The sequence below is a fragment of the Cavia porcellus genome, unplaced genomic scaffold (genome assembly GCF_034190915.1).
Source record: "Cavia porcellus strain 051 isolate PalLab524CR breed Dunkin Hartley unplaced genomic scaffold, mCavPor4.1 scaffold_3, whole genome shotgun sequence".
Lineage (NCBI taxonomy): Eukaryota > Metazoa > Chordata > Mammalia > Rodentia > Caviidae > Cavia > Cavia porcellus.
This window is the reverse complement of record NW_026947486.1, coordinates 45,157,085-45,176,183: the sequence shown is the minus strand read 5'-3', so window position 1 is coordinate 45,176,183 and position 19,099 is coordinate 45,157,085. Positions and strand designations below refer to the sequence as shown.

Sequence of the window (19,099 nt, the reverse complement as noted above, 5' to 3'; positions counted from 1 at the left end):
GGCGCTTATGCCACTGAGCTAAATCCCCAGACCCAAGGATCACATTCTTCTTAAAAAAATTTGTACCTGCACATGATATAAACTTTTTTTTTTTCATTCCCCTACCCTCCTGAATTGGTCAGAGTTTTATTGGGGAAGCAGATACAACACAAGATGTACAAATGTATGAAGAATTGCAAGATTGGTTTATGATGGTCAGTCACAGAGTTGGATGAGGAAGTTTGCAGAGAGTACATGCACACCAGATGCCAAGGGTCCAGTCCAAGGCTTGGAGCCCACTATAGTGTTTTATGCAAGTCTGTGTCACGAGGTCAATGAGTCTGCAAAAGAAGGCTGAAGAATCTACACCAGAAGGCTGAAGAGTCCAAGTGAGAAGCCTAAAAATCTGTGCCAGAAGCCAGGAGACAATGTCCAAGCCAAAGGCAAAGACTGGAGCTCCTCCAAAGAAACAGCCATCAGTCTTTCCTCATTTCCCTTTTATTGTATGCAACTACCCACTCTGGGGGTGATCTTTTATACTCACACCATCTCCTTGCTGTCCTCTTACACAGGCCAGGAGTGTTCTAAGGACTCAAGTTCCCTGCTGAATCACTTAGTTAAACTTCTCAAATTGAAACAGTGAACAACATTCTAGAGCACTAAAAGTATGTCCTCCATACCCCAGGATTTAGTGCTGCTGAGTTACTTAGCTAAACTTTTAGACTTCTCCAGATGGCACTATGTATCAACCATAACACCTCCCTTCAACCACTGATCCTCTCCTCATTTACAAAAGTTTTTTCCATTTTTCCCTTCTTTTCTCTCTCTTTTTGTTTTTACTTTTCCCTTTTTTTCTTTGCTTCTCCCCTTCCCTTGTTCCCCTTCCCATTTGGACATTTTCTTCCTATTTTACAATACCTATTATACATTTTGGCCCTGATTTACACTTTTGGTTTCTCACACCAGAGAACTGAGATATTTACACATGCGTATCTGATTTATTTCACTTAAGTGTATGGTCTCAAGGTGCATACATTTACCAAGCTTATCTTTCTTTATGAATTAAAAAAAAAACTCAGAATTGTTTTGATTTGCATCTCTCTAATGATTACTTATGTTGAACATTTTTTCATATATTCATTTGCCATTTGTATTTCTTCATCTGAGAAATGTGTGTTCATTTCAGATGCCTATTTTTGGATTGGGTCTCTAAGTTGGGGGTTCTGATTTTTTGGATACATTCTTGATAGTAATTCTTTTTTTTTTTTTTTTTGGTATGTGGATAGAAGTCATAACCTCGCTCTTATACTGGTGAGTTAAATTTTGGCACACTTGATAGTAATTCTTTGAGGAACTACTGGCAAAAAATTTCTCCCACACCCAGGCTGTCTCTTCACTCTGTTGGTGGTTCCCTTTGCTGTGCAAAAGGTTTTTAATAAGATCCTAGTTGATGATTCTTTGTGATAGCTTCTGTGCAGTTGAGGTTTTGTTCATAACGTTTTTGCCTACACCAGTGTCTTCAAGAGTTCTACCTAGTCTATCTTCTAGCAAACTTAATGTTTCTGTTTTAATATTTAGATCTTCAATCCATTTTGATTTTAGCTTAGAGCATGGTGAAAGATAAGGGTCTAATTTTAGTCTTGGGTATGTGGAAGCCAATTTTTCCAGTACCATTTATTAAAGAGGCTATTTTTCTTCCAGTGAATATGTTTGGCACCTTTGTCAAAGATAAGGTGGCTAATTATTATTTAGCTGTTTTGCATCTTCTAATCTGTTCCATTAATTCTCAGATCTGTTGGCCAGTTCTGTGCTGTTTTTATCACAGTAGCTTTGTGGTACACATTCAAGATAGGGATTTTGGATACCATCTATCCTCTGCCTTGCCTTTGTTGCACACAATTGCTTTTGGTATTTTAGATCTCTTCTGGATCCAAATGATTTTTAGGATTATTTTTTCTAATTCCAGTGAAACAGTAAATTTTGTAATCCAGGAGCCTGGGATGCCTTTCTTTTTTTTGTCTTTTTGAGACAGAGTCTCCTTATGAAGTTCAGGATGGCCTTACGCTCACTTTGCAGCCCAGGCTGGTCTCAAATTTGCCACAATCTGCCTGCCTCAGCCTCCCAATTGCTGGGATTAGAGGAGTGCACCATCATGCCTGGCTTTGATGATTTTCAAACAGGTTTTTTTTTTTTTTTTTAGTCAGTACTGGGGATCGAGCTCACTACAGCGGGCTTGCAAGACAGACAATTATGCCGCTGAGCTAAACCCCCTGGGAAGCCATTTTATTCATTGTATTTTCTTCCTTCTTTCCTTCCTTCCTTTCTTTTTTTGCAGTCCTAGAAATTGAACCCTAGACCTGTCACGTGCTATGTAAGTGTCCTACCATTGAGCCACACCTCTGGCTTTTTTTTTTTTTTTTTTTTTGGTACCCGGAATTGAAATCGGAATCTTGTGCTTGCCAAGCAAACACTTATGCTGCTGAACTATATTCCCGACCTACATCTCCAGTTTTATTTGATATTTTCTTATACAGATGCAACATAATTTAATGTAACATAAGACTTTTATTTAGTAAAATCTATGTTATTTCCAATTTTTCATGATGAAAACAATGTTTTAATGAGCAGTCTTGTGGACATCTACTTTTTGGTATCGGGAATCAAATTCAGGACCTTGCACTTGCTAGGCAGGTGCTTATGCCATTGAGCTATATCCCTGGCCGGTGTCTCTACTTTTTTTTTGTCTTTTTGGGACAGGGTCTTGCTATGCAGTTCAGGCTGGCCTTGAGCTTACTTTGTAGCCCAGGCTGGTCTCAAACTTGCAATGATCCTCGTGCCTCAGCCTCCCAATTAAGGGATGTGCCACCATGCCTGGCATAGCTCTACTTTTTTTTTTTGTCTTTTTCCTTTTTATTGGTACCAGGGATCGAACTCACAACTGCCTGCTTGCAAGGCAGGCGCTTATGCTGCTGAGCTAAATCCCTAGCCCCCATAGCTCTACTTTGAACATGTAAAGTATGTCAACTGAATAATTTCCAAAAGTTAAATTTTGGATTAAAGTATATATATATATATACATATAATATATATATATATATATACATATATATATATTTCAAAGTTGTATAGATAATTTTCAAAGGATTATGATTTTGAAATTAAATAGGATTTGTGAAGATGTTTAAAGTATGACAGAATTTACTCATCTGATTTATTCTCTTATGGGTAATTTATCTTGTCTTTCTCCAAAAATAAGCAAATTACAAGTTCTACATTTATTGTCAAGAGTTAAAAACAGTTCTCTGCTGATTTCTGTGACAACTGAAGAAAAATTTGAAAGACATTTGTTCCAGTGAATTTTTTCTAATTTGCTGAGAACCCATGGAAAATCATCATTAAATGTGATATGCATATAGGTGTATTAGTAAAACTTTGTTAGCTATTTCTTAAAATCAAAGGAATTCTCTTATGTCATAAATATAGTGATTTGGTTTAAATAGTTATATTTGGTTATTTTATATTTTTAAAATTGTGTGACTGTACTTAAGATATTTTTGTATTTGTGGAATTTGTCATTTAAACCTGTTGAGTGTTAAGACCTGTCACCAATGGTTATTTTAAAAATAAAGAACAGAATATATACATACATATATATATATATATATATATATACACACACACACACACACATATATTTAGAGAGAGAGAGAGAGAGACAGACAGTCAGACAGAGAGAGAAGCTTGATGTATAAAAACTATGAAGTCAGGACCAAACTATCTCTACTTTAAAAATTCCAATACATCTGGGTGTAGTGGCCCACATTTGCAATCTCAGCTATCTGGGAAACTGAAGAGGAGGATTCTGAGTTGAAGCGCTGCTTGGGCAACAAACAAAAAAAAAAATGGGAAAAGAAAATGATTAGAATGAATATGCACATATAGAAGAATACATTTGGAAATAAAATTGGGAATGATTTAATTTTATTTTGAGATAGGCTGTCTCTATGTAGTTCAGGCCAGCCGTGAACTGTGTTATTCAGGTTGGCCTTAAACTCAGCCAGTCCTCTTGCCTCAGCCTCCCAAATGCTGGAATTATTACAGGTGTTCAAAATCACACAGGGCTTTTTAATTTTAGAGATTTCGTTTGTGGTTTGCAGATATTACCAGTAAAGAAATGAAGAACACTAAAGTTGAAAGTATTTGCGCGATCATTCAAGCAAACTTCCTCTGTAATAAGGAGAAACAGATCTAGATGGGTTTCTGAGTTAGGCATCCTATCAGACTGGGAAAATGGCCAAGGTGTATGTGCATTCCAAGTTCCTGTTTAGTTTCTTCAACATCAAAATAAATTTATGCACCTCTCAAATTGGTTTTATGATGAATACATATAAGTGTATACACACATATTTGAGTATGTTGGCATGCTGAATATTATATATAAAACATCTAGGGAAGAAATCGATAATACCCTGAAATAATGAAAAGAAAATATTTATACAGGGTGGCTATATAGATTAGTAGTTAAAAGTGCTTGTATTTGCTCGGACTAACGACTCCACTACTTTGGAACTTTTTCGCTTGGTTTCCTTATCCAGAAAGCATAGGTGTGTCAATTTCAGAGGGCTTAAGGATTACATGAGGTAATTCAGATAAAGGATTGATGTAGTGTCTGGTGTATAGTAGATTCTCAATAAACGTAAGTTTCGTCAATTATGTCAAACAAAAGAAGATGGACCAAACGGGCATTTTCAGTCAAAACACTTCACTAATACAATCAGGTCAAGTGAGACGGAATTGGAACCCCTGTGAAAAGGTGAAGGGGCTCAAATGACGTCGACCGCCTTAGCAACAGGCCCCCAACAGAAGGTAAATTTCCATAGCCAATAGGAATCCACGTTGTGGCTGAGGTAACCAATGGATGACGGAAGGAGGAAGAGGGAGGACGCGCCAATTCTCTTGCCTTAGCCTCGGCCCTACAAAATGGCGGCGGCGGCGGCGGCGCTTTGTTTCCGCGGCTGCGGCGGCGGTGACAGTGGTATCGGCTTTTGAGCTGTGCGGAGGATCCAGCACCAGCTACAGTGGCTACTAAGACTTCATTGCGTTTCTATCGTAATCGGGTGCAGAGGCGCGCATATCGGCGCGCAAGTGTCGCAGAAGCCAACAAGGCATTCAAGCGAAAACATGACCGCTGAGCCCATGAGGTAAAACGTAACCCCTTTTCATGGGCCTCAACGATCTGGCCTAGGCACCTCTGCATCGAGTGTTTGGGAACACTTTTGCTTGGTGGGTTAGGCCTAAGTGTTGCTTAGCGGAAAGAGGCACCGTTTTTCTCTTTAGGTGAGAAGGGTTTCGGAATTTCGTTGGGAGGTGCCAACTGTTGTGGGGGGGGGCGATGGGGGGGCGCGGCCTGTTGTTAGGGTGCTTTTTGGTATATTCCCCTCGTCGTTAGGAACGGTTGGTCTCTGTTTATTCTTTGGTTGTCTGTAGCCTTGAGACCCAGAAGATAGAGGCAGTGTTTGGTAACCCGGTCATTCTTCCTAATCCTTGGGCCCAGAAACTGCGTGAAGAAGGGGGGGGGGGGGCTGTGAGAGGGGGAAGGGCGGACGCGCGGGCGGGAGGAAGTGATTTACTAGGATGATTTACTGGCATTTAGATTGCTGGAGAAGTACTCTGAGGGATCCCCGCCCCCCGCAGTTCCTGGAGATATTTTTATTTACTTATTTTTTGGGGGGAAGATTTCGTCTTGCCTGTTTAGATCTAGATTCCTGTACTCCAAAATCCTGGAGAACATCCTCGGATTTACCCTAGGTGGGCAATACTAACCCAGGGTTACGATTGCAGAAGAACCTGGAGTACTGTTTTAGGTGAAGTCCAGCTTTGATGGGACATGTTTCCCAACTTTATGGGCCAATTTCATGTAGAATTAACTAGATCTTTTTTAAAAAAATTATTTATCCCATGAAGGATGGGGAATGGGTTAACCTGGATTCGTGAGATTTATCGCTAGAGTAGCTGTGCCTGGCAGACTGCCTCTGACCAGTCAACCAGTTAGCTTGAGGCTGTTTTTCACGAGTTTCTGATTTGCTTTTTGGCAGTGACAAATTTGGGTAGCTCATATGAAATGCGTATCACTTTTACATAGGTGGCTGACTTGCTTTTCAGGCAGTTTGATATTTACTTTTCATTCCACAAAGTGAATTAAGTAATTTTTCTACCCTGAGATGCGTCTTTGGTGCCAAATTGCCTCATAAAATTACAGAGAGCATGGGTTACAATTGCCTTAATGTTTGCAAAAATGTATCTTTTAGGATTGGTTAGTATTGTTAGATATGTTTCCAGAGAACTTTAGTTGCAATGTATAATTTGAGAATACGCCTGTTTTTATGCTTTCCAGGATAAATAGATGATGATGGTTCCCTTACCTCGGGGAAAAAGTTTTTTCTCTTTCTGCTTTTTTTTTTAATAGGGTCTTGCTATGTAGCCCAGGTTGGTCTTGAACTCAGGCCAATCCTCCTGTCTCAACTTCTCCAAAGCTGGGTTTACCGGCCTGTGCCGCCACACCGGGAACATAGTTTCTTATAGATCCTTAGTTGTGTAAAAGTTGTGATCTTCATTTGTATTCATTGGTGCAAGTGTAACCTTTATTTATGGGATATTGAGCCTGTTCAAGAGATTTCTAGAGTGGGGGCTGGCGGGGATTTGGCTCAGGGGCTCAAGCACTTGCCTGGTAGATGTGAGGTCGAGTTTGATCCCCAGTACCAGGCGGGGAAAATAAAAGAAAGAAAAAAGAAAAAAAAGAGATACCTAGTATGACTTGTTGGCTGGTTATTATTATGTGTTCATGTTCATGGTGTTTCCCCACAGTGGTGTACCTTACAGTTAAATATGACTTGGGGATTTTACTAAGTCTCACAAAGTCTACATTTAAACTGCAAGTTGAGTCAGGCATGGTGGTGCAAACTTGTGATTCCAGCACTGTGGGAGGCTGAGACAGGAGCATCACAAATTAGAGCCCAGTGATTTAGCTAGACTCTGTGTCAAGAAAATGAAATGGGCCAGACATGAGGGCACATTTGCACCTGTAATCCCAGCACCCAGGAGGCTGAGACAGGAGGATGGCAGCAGAGTTCGAGGTCAGTCTGAACTATATAGTGAGACCTTGTCTCAAAACAAACCAAAAAAATAGAAAAAGAAAAGAAAGAAAAACAAGAAAAAGGAAAAGGAAAATAACCATTGAGGTGGAGTCTTGATGTATAATTCTATCAGGCTGGCCTTCAACTCACTGTGTAGCTCATGCTAATCCTGAATTTGCAGCGACCCTCCTGCCTCAGCCTCCCAAGTGCTTGAGATTATAGGCATGTGCCACTATGCCCAGCTAGTTTTTTCCTTTCTTTTCTTTCTTTATTCTTACAGTTTTTTGGAGACAGAGTCTCATTGTGTTGCCAGGCTGTCCTGAACTATTGGGATCAAGTGATTCTCCTGTCTGAGCATCCTGAGTACCCAGGAACCACTGATGATACCTGACTTTGCTTGCTTGCTCCCATTCTTTTTGGTGCCAGGGATTGAACTCACGACCTCACATTTGGCCACTGAGCTAAATCCCTGGCTCTGCTTCCTTTCTTTTAGGAAACAAATTGGGGCTGGGGATTTAGCTCAGTGGCCTAAGCACCTGCCTTGCAAGCAGGCGGTCGTGAGTTCGATCCCCGGTACCCGTAAGGAAACAAATTGTGTACATATTTTCTGATACAATTCATTTTACACCAGTCACTTTTTCTCACTGGTCTTGAATTTTTGTAGATCCTGGTGATACAGTAATAACCATAACTAAAGTTGAGTGCTTATTGTTGTTTTACCTATATAGTGTTGATTAATCTTCAAAGCTCTCTGGATACTACATGGTTTTCCTCATTTTTAGATGAGGAGGAAGGGTGAAGCACAGAAATCAAAGAAATGTGACCCAAACTCTACAGCTCATAGTTAGTTGAGCTGGAATTAAACCCAATATTGATACCAAAGTTCTTTCTTTTTCATACTGGAGATTAAGCCCGGGGCCTTTGCCCGAAATGCTGTCTCAACTTTTAAAATTAAATCTGACTTTTAAAATTTTGAAACAGGATACCAAAAAAAAAAAACAAAAAACAAAAAACAAAAACCAAACAAACAAAAAAAAAAAAACAAAAGAAGAAAAGAAAACATGGAGGCCAGGAATTTAGCTCACCAGCATAACCGCCTGGCTGGCAAGCTCAAGGTCATGTGTTTGATCCCCGGTACCAAAAAAAAAAGAATAAAATTTTGAGCCAGAGTCTAGCTAATTCGCTTAATTGCCTAGATGGGGCTGGAATTTGGGATCATCTTGCGTTAGAGTCCTGAGTAGCAGAGATTATAGGCATATGCCATTGTACCCATTCAGAGAGATTTTTTTTTTTTTACTTTGGTGGTAGTGGCTATTGAACCCAGGGCCTTTGTACTGAGTTCCTGTCCATTTTTTTTTGTTTTTATTTTGATATGGAATCTTGCTAAAATAGCCCAGGTGGCCCAGAAATTTGAGAATCCTCCTGTTTCAGTCTTGATGAGTGCTTGGATTATAGGCTTGTCCTACCATTCCCAGCTTAGAGTTTGTGTTCTTACTCACAGGGCATTAATTCCTCATCTAGCGGGGGTTGGGGATTTAGCTCAGTGGCATAAGCGCCTCCTGGCAAGTGCAAGGTCATGAGTTCGATCCCTGGTTCAAAAAAAAAAAAAAATTCCTCATCTACCTGCCAGGTCTAACTGGATTATGGCCATTTTATTTATTTATTTATTTATTTATTTTTTGTCTTTTTCCTTTTTATCGGTACTGGGGATCGAACTCACGACTGCCTGCTTGCAAGGCAGGCGCTTATGCCGCTGAGCTAAATCCCAGCCCCCTGTCTTTTTCATTTTTATCGGTACCGGGGATCGAACTCACGACCGCCTGTTTGCAAGGCAGGTGCTTATGCCGCTGAGCTAAATCCCCAGCCCCATGGCCATTTTAATTTAGCCCAAGTATGCATGTGATGGAAAAAGTTCATGTTTGGTAATGGTCATTTATTAAAAGTCTCTGATTTCCCAACTATTTATAATGTTTTTTTTTTCTGAGTAATATTCCATTGTATATTTATAAAGTTTTACTTTTTATGTTCAGATGTACTCTACAGTGAGATAGTGAAACATTTAATTTCAGGACTATTTTAAACTATACGAAAAACCTTTTGCAAAGAACCACATATATAAGCCAGGTGTGATGGTGCATACTTGTTGTAATCATAGCACTCTGGGAGGTTAAGGCAGGAGGATTGCAAGCTTAAGCCCAGCCTGGGTCATTTAGTGATTTAGCAATGACCCTGTCTTAAAATAAAAAATAAATGGTGTGATTTTAACACTTTGGGAGGCTGAGGCAGGTGCGTCAATGCAAGTTTGAGGCCAACTTGGGCTGCGAAATAAACTCAAGGCCAGCCTGAAGGTAGAGACCCTACCTCAGAAAAATAAAACAAGGCAAAGCAAAGCAAAACAAAAATGTATGGCTGGAGGTGTAGTTCTGTCTCTAGTACTAGGAAAAAAGAAAAAGTCATTAAGGGAATTAAGTAAAAGTGTGGGATTCCTTATTTATTTACTACAAAGGAACTCCAAGTGGATGTTCAGAAGAATTGTCTCAGTCTAAAGTGTGCCATTCATCTCCCAAGCCGTAATCATAATTAAAGGAGAATCTGATAGGTAATACTTGAATGTTTAACTCACAATACCAACCCCGCCTTTTTTTTTTTTTTTGGTCTTTTTTTTTTTTTTTTTTGAGACAGGGTCTTGCCATGCAGTTCAGGCTGGCCTCATGCTCAGTTTGTAGTCCAAGCGGGTCTTGAACTTGCCACGATCCTGTCTCAGCCTCCTGAGTGCTGGAATTACAGACTTGCACCACCACACTTGGCATTTTAGATATACATAATGATCATATTCACCATAGAAATGTTTGTCTTTTTGAGACAAGATCTTGTCACATTGGCCATACTAAACTGGGCCTCATGATCCTCCTGCCTTAGCTTCTTTATCACTGTTCTTGGCCCTCCATCACTTTTTTTTTGTCTTTTTGAGGCAGGGTCTCACTATGCTGTTCAGGCTGGCTTTGGCCTCACTTTGTAGCCCAGGCTAGTCTTGAACTTGCAGATCCACCTGCCTCAGCCTCCCAAGTGCTGGATTACAGGAGTGTACCACCATGCTTGGCTCTCCATCACTCTTAATTCTCTTCCATTATGAGATGGAAGTAATACAAACAGTTCTATACATTATCATTGATTTTATTTTGTACAATAGTTCCAAATTTTTTTTCTGCCCCATATCTTCTGTTGATCACTTAAAAGTAGGAATAGATTTGTTCTAATTTTTACTTATGCTTATAAAAAGAATAAAATTTCCAGAGTTCTATGGTAGGAAAATGGCCAAACATTGCATTGTCTTCCTGATGTGAGAAACAGAAATTGTAAGGACCAAAATGTACAATGGATATTGTGAAATGGAAATAAGTTGGTTAAAAGGAAAGAAGAACTGGGGTGGGGGGGAGGGGGAAAGGAAGGAGAAAAGAAAAAGATTTAATTTTTTTTTTTGGTGCTAGAGATCTAACTCATGACCTCCCACTTGCCAGACAGGCGCTTATGCCACTGAAGTAAATCCCCAGTCCTAAAAAAGACATAAAAAGGGATAAAATGATAACAAAGCTTTGTAAATAGGGTGGGAAAGATGGATTGAAGGGAAGAGGTGATTAGAGCCAGGGGTGGTGGTGCAAGCCTGTAAACTCAGAACCTGGGAAACTGAGGCAGGAGGATCACTGCAAGTTTGAGACCAGCCTGGGCTACAAAGTGAGCTCAAGGCCAGCCTTAACTACATAGTGAGACCTGTCTAAAAAAGAAGGAGGGAGGGGGGGAAGGAATCAAAATATATCAAGTACAGGTACAAATGCACTTAATGAATATGATCATTTTATATATATATATATATCTAAAATGTGCCAATAAATTAAATTCAAATTGTTACGTATTAACTAGAAATTCGGTAACTCAGTATGTTTAGAACAACTAAGTGAAAGTCAACTTTAAAAACCCCACAAAAAACCAAACTTTTAAATTTTGTTGTAGCACTGACATAACTCAGCAAAATATCACAAAATGAATACATTGATGTGATTGTTAGTGAATGGGTGTTATGGTTTGTGTCTGTATGTCCCCCAGAGCCTCATTCAGTCATGAGGGATGGGCTTTTTGGAAGCAGCTGAATCTAGAGTTAATGATTGATTCTTGGTCTAACACTGCAATTAAGGGTGTGAGTGCTACACCTACCCTAGGGCAGGTAGCCTGCATACATTACAAGGGAAACAAAGAACCTTGCTCTCCCTCTTCTCTTTTTGCTTTTTGTATTTCCATCACCCTGAAAGGTTGACCCTTTGCCATGTGGTACCCTGGCTTGAAGCCACCTGATTATGGACTGAAACCTCCATAAACTGTGAAATAAATAACCATTTCACTTTTAAATTTGGATGTTAGGAAAAGTAACTAAGACAGTAGGCAAAGCAAGTAGTTTTAGTGGTATTCGTATATACTTATGAGAGCAGAAGTTGCTAACAACCCCCTTCCCTTCTTTTGGTACCAGGAATCAATTCTCAGCCTCATGCTTGCCAGGCAGGCAATGTGCTGCTAAGCTATACCTCAGTCTTGCTCTGTTCCCTTAAAAGACTTTCATTCCATCTTCAATGTTATTTTTCTTTTGGTTTCAACTAAGGCTCTTTGGAGAAACTTACAGGGATACAGCAAAAGTCATCCAGTCACTCTTAACGCGTTTTTTTAAGGTGACGTAAGTTAAACTTTTTTTTTTTTTTTTTTATTGGTACTGGGGATTGAACTCACGGCCACCTGCTTGCAAGGCAGGTGCTTACGCCGCTGAGCTAAATTCCCAGCCCCCTAAGTTAAACTTTGCTTACTATAATACTAAATTCTCCTCCTCTATAGAGATGTTGTGTCTAGCCATTTTTTGAATATGTGCTTATGATTTTGAATTGCTCAGAAATGTACCTGCCCCTATGTGATGACCCTGTGTGAATATGTATAAATTTCTCCAGTAAAAGACTCTTGATTTCTTTGTTTTGGGAAAAAATGGCCAAGTAGCAAGAGCAAAGATAGTAAGTCACCTGGATCAATCATATACTGAAGACTCACTGAAGTTTTTTTTATTTTTTTATTTTGGTAGGACTAGAGATTGAACTCAGGACTTTGCACTGGGTTACATTCCCATCCCCGTCCTCTTCCCCATCCCCATCTTCTTCCCCATCCCCATCCCCATCCCTATTCCCATCCTCATCCCCATCCCCGTCCCCATCCATCCCCATCCCCATCCCCATCCCCATCCCCATCCCCATCCCCATCCCTATCCCTGTCCCCATCCCCTTTTGTATTTTTTGAGAAAGGGGCTAAGTTAGTAAATGGCCTAGGTGAGGTTCGAATTTGGCAATTTACCTACCTCAGTCTCCCAAAGTACTGGAATTACTGCTGTACACCATCACCCTGGCTAAAGCTTTTTAAAAATGTAGTCTTCCTGTATTGCTCAGGCTGAGTTCATAGTTCTGATTTTGTCTCTGTGTCTTTTTTTTCTCTCTCTTTTTTGTTTTTTTGAGATGGACTTGCTATGTAGTTCAGGCTAGCTTTGAACTCAGTATGTAGTACTGGCCTCTAATTTTTTTAAATTTATTTTTTATTTTTATTTTTTTAAATTTTATTTAAGGAGAAAAAGAAAAAAAGCAGAGAAAGGGTACAAGTTATACAGATTTACAGAAAAAAATAAACAGTAGGAAGTCACTAGTTAATGGATTACATTTTGTCATCTTAGAAATAATTGTTCAAGTTACAAAATTAAAGCTTATAAAGTGGACATTCCAACAGTGAGACTGCAAACAGCTCCGTTCAATGATCCAACAAAACTCAGTAATATCATTATCTATCTTATACACTTAAATATACATGCAGTTATATCATTTAGAGCACTTTCTTTTCCTCTTTTTGTAAAATGACAATTACACATTTTGGGTTTTGTTGCTCCCACAGTTCTTATTACTTTTTTGGAAGAGAGTAGAACCAAAAGTGACATAACCGAACAGTCAGTCAAATCAAAAGGGTGGACGTAATAGATAATGTAAAAGCATAATACTAGGTGATCAACAATGGTTACCATAATGCCTCCCGCTATCTCTAATAGAATTGCCTATATCATTATTTATAATAAAATTTGAACAAAACAGTAAAGAACAAAACCAACAAAACCAAAACATTGGAGACATTATAGGTCTTCAAAAGTAGACAATAGCCAACCAGAATGGGCGTCATAATGAATCCCACTATCTTCACAGCTGTTGCCTAAACTTTCGAACCTGATACTATCAAGCAAAACAGAATAGAGGAACATCAGTCAAAACAAGATGGTGAGAGCAATACAAGGCTTTAAATCAAAATAATGGAAAGTCAAAGTGGGTTACTATAATATATCCCGCTATTTTTAATTTATTTTTCCCTTAATTAAAAGGATAAAAAAAGTAAATAATAAAATGGAGATTGAGATAAAAGAGGGTATAACAGCAAATCAGCGCAGATCAAAACATAACCATTTAAGCAAAATAGTGTTTCACAAGATTATCCCGACATAAAAGTAGTTACCATATTGTCTCTTTCCTTGAAATCTTTGAGTATAACTTCGTATACTGTAGCATCAAATATATCAAAACAATGTAAAACCATTTAAGAGAATGACAGCATTACAGGGTATTTAGAATCAACTAACAGAAAATGAACAATGGTTTCTGTATAATCTCCTTGTCTATGAAAGGTTTTGCTTATACTATCATATATAATAAAATCCAATAAGATACCACCTGTTTAGACCAATGGAGACAGAAGAACAAAACCTTGATGAGGCTTCAAAACAAGATACTAAATCAGTATTACCTCTTAAGACCTCATTTTCTCCAAAATAGCTGTTCCTATCATCCAATCTTCTCTGCCTCATTTCTGTTGAACTCTTTTTCTGTCATTAGTTGTCAGTTTGTCTTCTTCATTTTGTTTTCTGCTCCATTCATTGTGGCCTCTCTGCCTCTACTTCTGGATTTTTTGTATTTTTCTTTTTTAGAATATCCTGCAATATTCTCTGTAGAGTTGAATTGGTGGTTGCATATTCCCCTAGTTCCTCTTTATCCTGGAAGCACCTTGTTTTTCCATCAATTTCCAGGGATAGTTGTACAGGATATATCAATCTTGGCTGGAGATTATTATCTTTCAAAGCTTGAATTATTTCCCCCCACGCTCTTCTTGATTTGATGGTTTGTGCCGAGAAGTCTGCTGTAATTCTGATGGGTGTTCCCTTGTAAGTGATCTGTTTCTTGTCTCTGACGGCTTTTAGTGTTCTGTTCTTGTATTGGATTTCTGGAATTTTAATTATTATATGCCTGGGTGTTGCTGTGTTTGGGTTGTAGGTGGCTGGTGTCCTGTATGCTTCATACAACTGACTATCTTTACCTTTTGCTAAATTAGGAAAATTCTCCTGGATTATTTCTGTGAGTAGCTTTTGTAGTTCATTTGACTGTGTCCCTGCTTCTTCTTTTATGTTCTTAATTCTTAAGTTATGGATCCTCTTATCATCTTCTAGTCTTTGTATTATTGCTGTTTGTTTCTTTGTTATTTTGAAGAAGTTTTTCATTTCATGCTCCCATATTACAAATCTGCCCTCCAGTTCAGATAATCTGTCCTTAGTTTCTTTCAAGCTGTTATCTGGCCTCTAATTTGAGATGGTGTTCTTGCCTCAGTCTCCTGTAAGTGCTGGGATTATAGGCATATGCTGCCACACCCACCTAAGGAGTGTTTTTTTTTTTTTTGAGAGTGATAAAAAATTCAGGGAATGCTGCTGAGTGCCAGTGCCTTTCAATGGAAAGGCAGGCTACTAAAAACATGATTTAGCCTCATTCACCTCATTTACTGGATGTGGCTCTATACAACTTCTGGCTCTTCCCCCAAATCAAAATGACCATTAAAGATAAATGTTTTGAATTGGTTCAGGACATCAAGGCAGCTGAAGATACTCATGAGAGGACTTCCATCCCTGCTTCAGAAAGCAGCAAGAATGATGGGATAAGCGTGTCTGAAATGGGGGAGGAGTATTTTTAAAATTAAGTTTATTAGCACATTCTAGGTATATAAGGATTACATTCATCATAGGGAATTTGAACATGATGTATCTTCTTTTTTTGAGGGATAGTATTTTGAGGAGAACTGGTGGAATGTGCCTTTTACTGTAATAATTTTTAAAAAACATTTAAATGTTCACTGAATTTTTGATCATGCCTTATCTATAGGTGAATAAGCAGTTACAAAGCAGTATTAACTTCAAAACATATTACACTTGCTTTTAGCCAAAAGACCTAGAAGTGATTAACTTCAAAACATATTGGTGGTGCTAACATTCTGGTTCAGATCTAAAAGGGCCCTACCTAGCTGGGCCTGATGGTGCATGTCTGTAATCCTAGCATTTGGGAGGTTGAGGTAGGAGGATTGATAGCTATAGGTTCCAGGCCAGGCCAGTGTGTTCTAGGCTAACCTGAGCTATGTAGTGTGACTCTGTCTCAATCCCTTTGCTCAACAAAAGGCCTCCAAAGCCTCATGTACTTGGAAGGTGATTGGATTGCAGGGCATTATAGCTGACTTGTTAGGATGGATATGGAGTCTTGTGGGAGGTAGTAGGTTACTAGGGGCTTGCCCTGAAAGAGTTTATCTTCTTTCCTGGCTCTTCCCTTCTCTTTCTGCTTCTTAGCTGCTTTCCCTTTTTTTCCTGCTTCTGGTCCTGAGCAGCTTTCCTCTATGCCAGGTCCTTCTCCCATCCAGTTTTTTTTTCATGGAACTCATAAACTTTAAATTGTGTCAGACATTTGTGTCTTAGTGAATGTGAAAAGTGGTTTAAGGAAGCTAAGGATCAGAATGAAAGGAAATCCTGATTTTTGTTGATGTCTAGTAAAGTTTTACAAGAGGAAATGGTATTCTTTATGAGTTCTGAATGAGTTAGCACTTAAAGATTGGCTGTTAAGAGGGCAGTCTGGTAGAAAGATTAGTATGGCTAAAGATCAGTCTTACTTTCCACACTGCAGAAGAAATAAGACATGTACACAAATGATTTTGAAGCAAGTTATGAGATGATTTATATTAGCCATTTTTTGGTTTATGTGACAGAATTCCACATTTAGTTCTAATACTTGTTTTGAAAATGTGAATTCATTCTAATTAGATTGATATGTACTAAAACAATTGAACATAAAAATTTATTTTTGTTTGTGCAGAATTTTGTCAGAAGCATCAGGGTTCAGCAAAATATTACCTATCATGTTTTTTGTAAATTATGTTCAGTTGGAGTATACTCATACCTGTTTACATTGTCTGGCTGTGTCTATACTACAGTTGGAGAGTTGAATAATTTTAAGAGAGACCTTGTGGTTTACAAAGGCTAAAATATTTATTGTTTGGTCCTTTATAGAAAGATTTTACTGATTTTTGCACTAGGCAAATGCAGGAAACCACACTCAGGTAAACAGAGCTGCATAAAAATACATGCATATACTTCAAACATTATACCATCTAACTCAGTTCACCACTTGAGTTATGAACCACATCCATCTACATTGGTTGTTACAATTTTTCATTCGATTTCAGATCATCTTTATTCCATCAGTTTGTAATAATTCATGAGCTTCAGTCTTTTTTTCAAGCTAAAGTACAGTATTTATGCCTTTCTTTTTTTTTTCTATTTCTTTTTTGTCTTTTTCATTTTTATCGGTGCTGGGGATTGAACTCACGACCGCCTACTTGCAAGGCAGGTGCTTATGCCGCTGAGCTAAATCCCCAGCCCTATTTATGCCTTTCTTAATCAGTAAACATCCGTAAGCTGTAAAACTAACCATTTCTATCACTTTTATAGATTCCTTTTTTATGGTAATGGGGATTGAACCCAGAGCTTTTGCACTGAGCTTTTTAAAATCTTTTATTTTGAGAAAGGGTCTTCCTAAATCTCAAGTTTTCTCAAGCTGAGTTCAAAATTGGGATCCTCCTGCCTCAGCCTGCCAGACCACTGTGCTTGCTTGAGAGTTGAGTTTTTGCCTCCATTTTTCCTAAGTTATGTGGTGTTAGTTGTGCAGCTTTACATAGTATGGTGATGTTTAGGAACCCATATGTTATATTTTTGAGGAACTGACAGTCACTATTATACTACATAAAGTATTAATTCATTTACCAGATATTTCTTGGATGATGTGAAGATTGAGTTAATGGAGGTAAAGCATTAATAATCAATCATATTTGTTATTACTGATCATGATTATTATATGCTAGAAACTTCTAGATACTACATTGATTAATAAGATAGACAAAGGCACTGTCCCCATGGAGTTAAAAACTTTGCATTAAGAGGTTTAGTGGTAGAGTACTTGCCTAGCACCTGAATGATCCGAGGTTTGATCCCAGCACCACATACAAGAGAATCGTCTGTATTAGTACAAATTTTGGCTAATAATTCAGCTACCCCCTGGAAAATTGTTTTGGTGTTATTAAAAAGGATTTTTTTTTATCGGTACCAGGGATCAAACTCACGACCCCCTGCTTGCAAGGCAGGTGCTTATGCCGCTGAGCTAAATCCCCAGCCCCTTAAAAAGGATTTTTAATTTATTTTTTATTCTTACATTTTTTGGTGATAGGATCTTGCTATGTAGTTCAGGCTGGCCCTGAACTCAGAATGTAGCATAAGGTGGTATTGAACTTGTGGTGATCCTCTTGCTTCAGCTTCTTGAGTGCTGGGATTACAGGCATGTGCCACCATACCTTGATAAAAAGGACATTTTAGTGTCTACAGATTAAGGGTGTTCAGTTAAAACAATTTTATAGTTAGTGTCTCATTGATCTCATGAAATTTTTCCCTGAATGATTTTTGTGTGTTTGTTTGTACATGTGCTAGGGATTGAAGTCAGGGCCACTACTGGGTAGCCTGGTTTTAAAAGTGATTTGTCTAGAAGTAGCTAACCAAATAAACCTTCCTGGGTTCTGGGTTGCTCACCTCTCCCTCTGGAGTTAGATTCCAGATTCTTCTCATTTCAAAGAATTAAACAAAAGGGGCAAAAAACAGCCAAGTTTATTTAGGAAATTAAAGAAGAGCAAGGAGAAACTGGCTTTGCAGAGTGAGCTTGGGCTGAGTAAAAGGAAAAAGTAAGGTACAAGAACACCCTGGAGGGCTGGGGATTTATTTCAGTGGTTCAAGCACTTGCCTGTTAAATTCAAGGTCATGAGTTCAATCCCTGGTACCAAAAAAAGAAAACCAAACCAAACCAAACCAAAACACCCTACAGAAAAGAGCACCCTGGAGAAAGCAGAGTGGGCTTTCAGGGGGAAAAGCTCTTCATAGCTTGTCTTTTCTTTTATCCCGTCCAAATCTCCAGGAAACCCAAGAGAACTACATACAGGTCTTGAGAAGTTGTATTGGGATCCCGTGCCGCAGGGTGATGTCAAGTCTAAGCTGTCCTATTGAAAACCTCAGCGTTTTCCCAGAAGTCCATGTGCAGGGCTTTGGGAAATGTTCTCTTGACTATGTCTAGGATCTTATAATTAAGGGAACATATCTACTTCCCTAGCCAGTTTTGCCACGGTCTAATCTCCTATCTTAGGATATCATGCATGGGAGTATAGGCTCTGCCTCTGAGCTATACTGGGCCCAAAAGATTGGTTTTTAAATTTTTTGATTTTTTTTTTTTTGTTTTTTTTTTTGAGACAAGACCTCACTTTGTAGTGCAACCTGGCCTTGAACTTTAGCCCAGGCTGGCATTGAACTCATGGTGATTCTCCTGTCTCAGTCTCCTGAGTATTGGGATTACCGGAATGTACCATCACATGTGGCTTGTTTTTTAAATTAATTAATTAATTTTGTTTTTGTGGCTTTACTGGGACAAAGTCTCTCTGTATGACCCAGCCTAGCCTTGAAATTCATGTCTTCGCCTTCTGGGTGCCAGGATTACACATGTGTGCCACCATGCCTGGCATGATTGTCTGTCCAT

General features: G+C 38.8%; 1 protein-coding gene across 6 annotated transcripts in view; it reads left to right on the top strand.

Moving 5' to 3' along the window:
• Positions 1-4,932: 4,932 nt before the first annotated feature.
• Atrx (ATRX chromatin remodeler) overlaps positions 4,933-19,099 on the top strand; it is a 292,107-nt gene continuing 277,940 nt past the window's right edge. For 5 of the 6 annotated variants that reach the window (XM_063246118.1, XM_013153686.3, XM_013153684.3 and 2 more), the window contains exon 1: positions 4,933-5,180. Coding sequence is in view for 4 of the 6 variants with exons in the window: in XM_013153686.3 (XP_013009140.1) it covers positions 5,161-5,180 (20 nt within the window). In the remaining 2 variants the exon portion in view is untranslated. Of the gene's footprint in view, positions 5,317-19,099 lie in introns of all 6 variants that reach the window. The other variant, XM_013153685.3, reaches the window with a different exon arrangement.